General features: G+C 40.5%; 1 protein-coding gene across 1 annotated transcript in view; it reads left to right on the top strand.

The window, feature by feature from the left end:
• The first annotated feature begins 7,043 nt into the window (after window positions 1-7,043).
• LOC117973453 (proteoglycan 4-like) overlaps window positions 7,044-10,880 on the top strand; it is a 22,036-nt gene continuing 18,199 nt past the window's right edge. Inside the window, exon 1 of the mRNA XM_059035610.1 lies at window positions 7,044-7,120. Within this exon, the coding sequence (XP_058891593.1) occupies window positions 7,044-7,120 (77 nt within the window). The remainder of the gene's footprint in view (window positions 7,121-10,880) is intronic.

Below are 10,880 nucleotides of genomic sequence, written 5' to 3' on the forward strand. Positions count from 1 at the left end.
CCCAGCGCCTCCTATGAAACGCGCTGACGACAGCCGCCTCTATGTGTCAATCACCCCAGTTCGCAACACCCAGTCATTCATAACTCCCCGCACAGACACGCCCACCGCTGTACGAGGACTGCCCACTCTTAAAGCCACTGGCCTACACTGAAAAGGAGTTTGTCATATTACACTACACGGGTATTGTACTCTAGCTATAAAAACACATTCATTTGACAAATTGGCAGCTTTACACATTTCCCAAACCTGGTTCAGTTAATTTCTTCTTTTGGTATATGCAAGCAACACTTTGGCTTAATAGAACAAGAGACTGGGCTGAAGTGAACAAGGAAGAAAAATCCATAGGTGGGGTCCTGTGATACCAGAAACCACAAGAGCAAAGCTTGAGAAATATGTATTGCTGAATTTTAATGAACAATTGAAATGAATATTTGATGTTGACTACCTTAGTCACTTTTGTAACAGAAGTTAACGTTTCACCAGCGGCTTCTGTGTTTATCAGTCGTGAGGATGGCAGGGGCTCCCTTGAAATGATTTACTGCCATGGTGATATTTATAGCAAGGTTTGTAGCATAACATAGTGAAGGGCAGATAAAGCACCAGCGCCATGGTCAAACACAAGTGAGAAAAGTATGGTGCAGGGTTGTGTGATGCATTGAAGGTACGGATCCTGACCCCTGCTGGTGAGATGGCATTAAAAGCGCTATACCTGCTCATGTAAAGAACCCTTTAGTACAGGGGTTGAGACACTCACCTGAGGTGTTCAATGTCAAGCACTCTCTGAACCGTATGGTCTGCGGTGCTCGTCCAGCCCATGCAGTAAAACTAAATAAATTTGTAGCATACATATGAAGAAAGCATGGGAAACTACAACATGACATTAACAGTGAAGGTGCTCATTCACTGCTTAACCAGGGGTCAAAAGACTATATTATAATACAGTCGTGGTGTCGCAAGTGACGCTGAATCAGTTAGGCTGGTCAGTAAAATATTGACTCCTTTGACAGGAGGATCTTGGTAGCTACAGCTGTTGGTTCATCAATTGAATCAGATTCAGTTGTATTGTGTCTGCCAACTGATGATGTGAGGCAGAACAGTAATTGGATACCAGAAAATATGAATAACAGTGAGTTTTGGCCTCCTTCAGTGTTCTGGATGGAAGGCGTACCTCGCAAAGTGACTCTGTGCGACCAAAAGGAAATATAAAGAAATAATATTTACAGCTAAACGTGTCCAAGTATCTTATAGGAATGAAGTCAGGCCATGGAAATCCACACCTGTGATGGAGAAACACTGGATCAAGGGACTTCTTGTGGAAACAACTAAGAGCGAAACCTGGTACAGAAGCTGAATCCTGCTGAGAACATATGGATATGCTGAACATGTACTAGGCAATTTTAAATATGGAATGTATTATAAAATGAAGTGTCAAAGATATTAGGAAGGATAAAGAAAGAGTATCCTTGCACCACCAGTCTACATATGGTTCTAATTGAACATTTAGTAATCTGATAATTTTTAATTATATATATATATATATATATATATATATATATATATATATATATATATATATATATATATATATATATATATATATATAATGAACGATTTACCACTAGTATATCTTATCTTCAGAAAGCATGACGCTTGATAAAAAGCACCATTCCGGCTAAAAGTGAACGTTAATCTACAAATTTATGTCAAGAAAAACACAACATAAGAAGAGACTTTTTATGACCAAAAGATTAACTAACAAGCCAGAGGTCTTGAGAAAAAATCCTGTCTTGGCTGGATTTTGTATGAACAAAGAGAAGGGTCAAGTCTAGTTGAATGCAGTTATACTGGCCTATATTTGGATTTAAATCCTAAAAGGGATTCACCAAAATAATATTATAGCAATTGATAAACAGAGGTAAATTAATTGAAAGATTATCTTATAATGAAACAGATTCAGTGCTAATTGAAACTGTTTACAGTTCATAACAGTTATTTCATAAGATTAATAATATGTTTTAAGTATTTGCTATAATGAGAAAACATATTATTTAAAACTGACAAGTATTATTGCTTGTTCACGACTTTGCTGTAGTGATAAGAAGATTAAAACCTGGAGCAGTATTCGATTTACTTAAATGGGAAAATGGTACAAGTTTATTCTTCTTGCTATTGAACAATAAGACTTCTAGACATTATGATATCCATTGAATTATAGAAGTTAAAAGGTGTTGTGTTATGTTTTTGTGTTAAGTTTGTAATAATATACTATAATGTACCTTGTTATTAATCCACTATACTATTGTCTAATGATGGTAGATGGAATCCTTATAATGTGGTTATTTGAAACTGCTGCAGTGAAAAAGGGCCTCATATGGGCTGTAGAGAAAGGAGGGGGTCATCTTACATTCCACTTCAGCAAAATTGCAAATCTCATAGACTTGTAGTGTTAAGGTTTATGGAGTTAGTGGTTTAGTACTGATAAGTAAATGTCTTGAAATAATATGCACAACTCATGGCTTAATGGACAGGTCATATATCTAATAAAGTGTTTGCACAGACTCTGACCTTGGAGAAAACAAGAGACTGTGGAAACTGCTAGCAGTAACATATTCCCAGAGTCAGGTACAGGTCAGAGCCTGGTCAGTGCATCTCTTAAGGGATAAATAATTGTAATGAAAACTATTACCACTTAAACTTAGTGAAACTAAATGACTTGAATATTGTAAGAGACAAACTTTTGTCAAATACTCTGTTAGACAATGGTATATGGAATCAAAACTGACTCATTAACAAAATGATGAAACAATATGAAGTTAAAAGAAACACATACCTTTAATTTAGCATAATATAATCACTTAGAAGATGATGTCACATATTATTATTATTATTATTATTATTATTATTATTTATTTCTTAGCAGACGCCCTTATCCAGGGCGACTTACAATCGCAAGCAAATACAAATACATATTAAGCACATCTCTCACATATAACACATATAAAAATAGTGTTTCGCATGCAGTACTGTTTTTATATTGTATTATAAACCAAGATCCTGGGAACCTTGGTTCACTTAACTTTTCAGATAAAGGAGGGGCTCGGAGGAAAGCAAAGAAATTAGATCATAAGAGTTGAAACAAGTGTGAAGTTTTGAATTTATTGAGTACATGACCCCTATTAATTCTGAAAAGTTAGTCCGGATCTTTTGAAAACTATTATTTGTAAAATGGATAAGAACTGTCCCACCTGATTAGTAATCTGAGAATTAATTGAGGCGTCCCATGTATTCCAATGAGACGAAAAACCTATAAAACTCCAGAGTAATTTCAATGGAGTACCACACTCATCCCAGACAGGGCAAGGTGGTCCATCTTTTGCAAACCGACACAATTGAGCTGATTGAATTCAGTTTCATTTGCCTGGTGAAGACAGCCATATCCTTTTACGATTTATATTAAAGGGTAAGCATTAAGCAATTATTATTCTTTTATCTCACATGTATTGCATGTATTGCCATAAGGGACTCACGCTATGTTTTAGAAATAAGAGAGAGTTTTGTTGAATGTGCTGAAATAGACCATTGGGTACTTTAGGTGACGTGTTCTTGGCCTGCTTGTCGGCCTTGATTAACACATATATACATGTATTAAAGTGTTAACGTTGATATCTGTTAAGACACTGGACTGCCCAGTGTGCCTTTCAGCTGGGGATACGACGTAGCCTGTAGCTACTCTATCCAATATTTAACCGTTAATAAACCGAACGAGTACTGATCATACTCCGATTCGTAAAAAACTTTAAATACATGAGTCTGTCAGTTTCTTGAGTTCTATATCAGTCATCTGGATATACTGCGGGTCCAGAGCAGGAACTATATCCCACTAGGAGTAATAACAGCTCTGTCCTCCTAACGTCTCCCCTGAGATAAGAGTGTATGCTGAGCAGTTCATAAGAGTACGTAAAGAAATCTGACCACGCGGATTTCGTGACAGTGGTAATAACTTGGTTATCGTGAGTTGCAATGCTGCTTTTTTTCTGCTTTATCTTGCATTGCGCTTCATTTGAATGTGTTCTGATCAGCCCTTTTCCCCTGAAACGAAGGCTGTCCCTATTCATGTCCACCTGAACAATAGGAGTGAGATTTAAATAGAGCACTCTGTAATCCATTCGCTCGTCTACTATCCTTTGTGAAAATGCTGATTTGAGATTTTAAACCCCCGTGTTGGCTGATTTATACAGAACACTTACACCCTGCCACACAAAGGCTTGAAAGCGTCAGGCTAATCCACGATAGCAACAGGAGAGATTAACTTCACTCAGCAATATCTATGCCACAAAAAAAACCCAAAACGCCCTGTCAAGTTGAAACAAACGACACCTCTAGCTGCTAAAACCCTTCCAATTCCCTTGCAAACCACTGGAACGAACCTCCTGCATGACCGTTCCCTAAGGGCCTCAACATCTCTAATTTCAATGAGTGTCATATCAATCTGTCATTTCAGAAACACATTTCTAGCTGTGAATGTGGCACATAGCTTCCCAATTTTGAACACAGCTTACATGTTGTCTTTTATGATGACTGCAGAGCGGCTGTTTGACTGAGCATGCTTTCCATTAACACCACCGTCATCAGTTTACGTATGTACGACGTGACTAGTGGGGCCGCTTGCCAGATTGACAGGATCTTTTGCTTTGGTATTGGAAAGTCTACAGAAGCTGTCATAGCTTGGAGAAGGCTTCAAGACCGCTTCAAGATCTAGATCGCAATTAGAATTAGAGCTGTCGATAGCATGAAAAAGTAAATCACCACGCCATACATCCACTGTATGAAAGACTGACAGATGCCTCCTGACAGACACCCCAAGAATATCCTTAACAAGCTTCATCTGAATTGGATAAGCAGTTCTTCAGGTATACATTGACATGCAGGCTGACAGCTTCCATATTCTACCAGATTAACAGTGACTTAAAGATGTCCTTAGTGTAACAGAGCGGAGGCTGGGCATGAGCCCGCAACCCTGCCACTGCAAGCGAGCACCTTAACCACTATGCAAAGAGATGGGCTCATCTACTTGTGTGGCTCTAGAGCTTTTAACCTCAGCTCAACATTAGCAAGTTTCATCCCAATTGGAGAAGCGGGTTTATAGCTAAAGGATAAACCCTGCGGCCGCCTCTCATAAATAGCCCTGTCACTGGGGATGTGTGCAGTATCCTCAGTATTGAGTACTGAATGAGACTGTTCTTATACATCGATTTCACATGGAGACTGCTGAAAACCTTCTTTACTGTATGTCAAGTGCTGGTGACCCTGTGTTTCTTACTGTGTTTTGCTAATTCCTACAAGGCAGATTGTCTCTGTAAACCTACTGCAGAGCAGGTCCAAATTGAGCACTCTGCATGTGGAATCAGCCAGACTATTTATCGGCTGTGCGACTGTGTGTTATATTTTGACAGGTCTTAATCTCCAGTGGTATCTGCATTAATACTGTCTGAGATGAAAGAAACTATTAATAGATTTTTAAAAGAGAGGTGTGCATTACTGGGCAAGGCTGAGTCCTCAATAGCATTACTTTTTAACAGCACTTTAGGTTACCATGGCAACAGTATGAGTGCCGTTGTCCTGAGATAGATATTATATACAGTATATATATATATATATATAGTATATATATATATATTCAATTTAGTATTCGCCAATTGATTTTTACCCAATTTTTCTTCCAATTTGAAACAGCCCATTGTACTATTTTAGGCTCAACTCACCATTACCACCCCCCGCGCTGACTTGGAGCGGCGAAGACAAACACACACTGTCCTCCAAAACGTGTGCCTCAGCCGACAACTTTTTTTCACTCTGCAGGCCCGCCATGCAGCCGCCTCAGAGCTATAGCTAGGCTGTGTGGTCCAGTGGTTAAAGAAAGGACTTGTAACCAGGAGGTCCCTGGTTCAAATCCCACCTCAGCCACTGACTCATTGTGTGACCCTGAGCAAGTCACTTAACCTCCTTGTGCTCCGTCTTCGGGTGAGACGTAATTGTAAGTGACTCTGCAGCTGATGCATAGTTCACACACCCTAGTCTCTGTAAGTCGCCTTGGATAAAGGCGTCTGCTAAATAAACAAATAATAATAATAATAATAATAATATAGCGTCGGAGGACAACGCAGCTCTGGGCAGCTTACAGGCAAGGACGCAGGCGCCCAGACAGTCTACAGGGTCGCTGGTGTGCGGTAGCTGAGGACACCCTGGCCAACCTAAACCCTCCCCACCCGGCTGATGCTCAGCCAATTGTGCGCTGTCCCTTGGGAGCTCTCATCTACGGTCGGCAGTGAAATAGCCTGGACTCAAACCGGCGACCTCCAGGCTATAGGAGTGCCTTTACCGGGTGCGCCACTCGAAAGCCCTTGATATTTTATTTTAATGCTCGTTAGGATTTTCAGTTGTGATGCTTGTGCACTGTGCTGTAGTGTGGTATCCACATGTCCAGACTCTATTGGGGTTTAAGCAGAGGAAGAACGATACAATAGAGGTATGCAGAAACTCATACTCATACTCGGAATTGCCTTTAAGAAGTATTTATCGGCAGGTATTCAATAAATCCATTCATTAATGTGTTGATTTCAAGACAAGAAACATTGTCCTTCCCTCATGTTTACAATTGATTACCAATCAATGGCAATTAACTTCCGCAGCACTGACGTTTCTACTGCCATACTGGTGTACCAAGGCAACAAACTAACAATGAGTTTCTGCACACCTCTACTATACAGTATCTTACTGTGCATTCAATTCAGTGAGCAGAGATGCCAATTCATTACAAGGAGGTGTGTGGCAGGGGTTGTTATTAAGCCAAGTTGTTGCTACTGATTCACTGGGATCTTTCAAGAGTTGTCTAGATGCGGTTCTGGGATCAATTAGCTGTTAGGAGCCGGCTGAGCTTGGTCTCTTCTCATTTGTAACTCTTAGTGTATCTTCTTATATTCTTCATAGGGATGTCTGTCTCATATGTATGTTTAAATTATACAGTACAATGGAAGACACAGGGAATGCCTGCGGAGAGCCCCATGGTGACCTGCAAGGTGTGCCCTCTCCTGGTCATTCCAATCAGATCTGACTCTCTTGGGTAGCTGACTGTGTTGGTCTCTGAACCTGTTAACTTTTCTAGCATTTCCTTAATGTCTTTGTAAATACTGTTATTATCTGTAACCAATCATTCCCAGTGGGGAGGGCTTATAATCAACAAAACAAAACAATCTGTGTAGAAAAGGTCAGCTGGTGCAGGTCTTACAGAACCTCACACTCGTATTGCTGTGCTTTAAACTGGAAGATTCAGGTGTGGTAATACCAGATTCCAGTGGATTACGGTCGTTTTGAGATTACTGAAAGCATGTGCATTGCCTTACTAACAATACTGATCTTCCATACGAAGGGTTTGTTACTACCTAGTGCACATGCTGGCAGGTTGGTCCACACTTACTCTACTGGCCCATAAGAATGGGATAACGACCCTTGATACTGTTTCACTGAATGGGGTGGTATGAATCAGATCAGCTATTAAGAACAAACCCCTGCAAATCATTATAATTCATTGAAAAAAACTTTGTTAAAAAAATAGTTATGGTTTAAGCATGAAGCCATGAAAGCCAGGAAATTCCTTACAAAAAATGTCAATTAAATTAACTTCAATGGTGCAGCTTGAAGCCACAAAAGTGATGAAATGCCATACCACCCATGACTCAGCTGCATCCAGGTTAGGCTTTTAGCAGAGCTACTGCAATGTGATGGGCAGGGTATTATTCAATGATAAGGGGAGCAGTGACAATGGCAGAGGTAAGAAAATCGATTTTAAAACCTTAGCACCACCACCTTTAACAAGGAAAGATTCCTGTGACAGGGTAGCGTCACGGCCCAGCTGTTACTGGCAGGAAGAGAAACTCTGAAGCAAGAAGCTGCAGTTTGAAGCGCTATTGCACATGTTTAATCCACAATATAGGAACAAACAAAACACACTAACAAATAAAAAGCCCAGGGCCACATCCCCACGTGTTTCCTCCTCACACACACACACACACACACACACACACACACACACACACACGATCACGCACACGCACACGCACACACACATACACGCACACACACACACGATCACGCACACGCACACACGCACGCACACACACCACACGATCACGCACACGCACACACATACACACACACACACACACACACACACACACACACACACACACACACACACACACACACACACACACACGATCACGCACAAGCACCACACACACACACACACCTTACACCGGCAGGGCTTCCGCCCTGGTACAGTTCAACTAAGCTATGATAAGTGGAGCAATGAAATCCCTTTTCCATCACATTTGCACTGCTGTAGATGTACCCTGGGGCTGCTGTATTGTGGATGTGTTGACTGGTCTGGATGTTTGTCAGATGATCAGATTAGGACCCCGAGCGGAGCTGCATGCTGCTTTTGTTGACACAGAAACCTCATGCTGCTCCTTTTGAACTTCAGCATAAACAAGTCATATTATTTAACTCCCTCTGTGTGTGCAGTTAGGTTGGGTTAATGGTGTATTATACAGCCATAAACTAAATGACCTATACTTGTTTTACTGTTACATAGTGTAAGGTTATCTTTGTACTGTTTGAATTATTATAGACTATTCTTTGCAGTCACGTAGCCAGAGTATATTTTATGAACCGGCATATTGTGGTTCCTGGGAGAGGTGCAAGGGTGATCTCACAGTCATTGTGTCGAGGTGGTGACTGCTTGTCCTGAAGTGATTAACATATCTTCAATAGTACGCACCCACCTTTGATTGCACTTTTTAAACAGTCTTTTGTATCTCCAATCAGCAAACAGTCTGATTGCCCTCTTTTCAGTCTTTTGTCTAGCAAGACAGCCACACCTCTTGTTCCAAAATGATATATGCCTGTATGTATCTGCATGCAGAACTCACTCACCACCAACATTCAGGTCCTGGAGAGAGCATGCTCCAGTATATTACAGTATGTTAATGTCTGTAACTAATGTTTCTGGGCTCAGAAAACTACATCTACACTGATGCCACTCAGGAACAAACTCTCTGATGCCATGAGGGTGCAGACATACCATTGATGTCGCCTTGGCAGCTCAGACAACATCTTGAGGCCAGTGTGGGGGCTTGAATCCCACCTGCTGGCACCTGTAGGTTTACCTGCAGCTTTGTTGCTCAGATTCCACCTGCTGAAACCTGTAACTTTCCCTACAGTATTATCCTGTGATTGCACCCTGTACTGTCTTTGGATTTGCTTTGTTCCTGAATAATATAATACTTTATTTATAGAGCGCCTTTTATACTGCAGGGTTCAAGGCACTTCACACAAGTTCACAATTACAAGACAGATATTATAAAAACACTAAGACAAAAAAATAGTTATACAAATAAAAAATACATAAGAAAAATAATTAAATAGAACAGTTAAAATAACCCATGTCAAAAAATCAAATCAGAAGGCTAATAATAAAGTGTTAAGCCTTGATTTAAAGTAGCCACTGTGGGTGAACTTCTGATATGCTCAGGCAGAGAGTTCCTCAGTTGCGGAGCCCAAACACAAAAAGCAACCTCTCCTCTCCTTTCTTCCTAAGCCTTACCCTCGAGTGCAGAGCAGCCTACTATCAGCTGACATCAAAGCACACAGAGACCAATAGGAGTTATATGTGCTCTCTTTTTTGTTCTGGTGAGAGCCCTTGCAGCTGATTTCTGCACAAGCTGCAGCTGTGATAAGGCTTGGCTAGTAAGTCCAGCAAACAGGGCGTTACAATATCCAGTCTAGATGAAATAAAGGCATGGACTACTTTCACGGCATCAGAGAATGACAGAAATGATCTAATTTTGACAATGTTTCTTAGATGATAAAAAGACACTTTTGAAATCCTTTTAATATGCTACTCAAAACTTAAAGCACAGTCAAAGATAACAGATTTCTCATTTTGGGACATCCAGATTTTGATGTCAATAATACACTCCAGTAAGATTGTTGTGATGATATCACCAGGTTTCACAGAGATATATAACTGTGTATCATCAGCATAGCAGGGAAAATTTACAGCATGTTTACGAATAATCTGGCCTAGAGGTAGCATGTACAAAGAGAATAATATTGGACCAAGAACAGAACCCTGAGGAAAGTCCTTGAGGATACTGTGGTTTGTCAGCATTTTATGTATATTGCAACACTATGACATATGAAAACACTGAGAGCCAGGGATTAGGATAGGATATTTAAAACATAACTGTATGTGTAAATGCAGAGTGAGCACGCTTTGAACTAAAACAGTAGCACAAGAATATAGCAAATAACACAGAGAGAGACCGACGCTTCCCGACTGAATAATTAGCATCGGAGGAAAGACATTAGGCTTTGAGGCATAATTACAGTCTGGTTAACAAGGGAAGTCAGTGTTCATAGTTGTGGTAACCCTAAAGGAAGGATTACTTGTTTCAAAAGGAGGAGAGTGGACGTCCTGAATTAAACAAATATTTTGTTCCCTCATGACCCAAGAAGCTGGATCCAAACCCAGACCTACAGCTGTGAAGGGCAAGACCTGCTTTTAAATGAAGCCACTTGTATGGAACTCGCATCCCAAATTAATACCTCAACCTCTAAAACCTGCAAACAGGAAGTGCGCTTGAGGTTGTTGCCACGGTAACCGAGAGGAAGTCCCGGTATAAGTGGCACATTTTTCATTAATAGTACCATAACAGAGCAGAGGCTGGGTGCAAATCAGCGACCCTGTGCACTGCAAGCGAGCATCTAAACCACAATGCAAGACAGTTGTGGTTTTTAGAGCTCTTATTGTTATAGCAGGT

This window comes from Acipenser ruthenus, chromosome 1 (assembly GCF_902713425.1).
Source record: "Acipenser ruthenus chromosome 1, fAciRut3.2 maternal haplotype, whole genome shotgun sequence".
NCBI classification, from domain to species: domain Eukaryota; kingdom Metazoa; phylum Chordata; class Actinopteri; order Acipenseriformes; family Acipenseridae; genus Acipenser; species Acipenser ruthenus.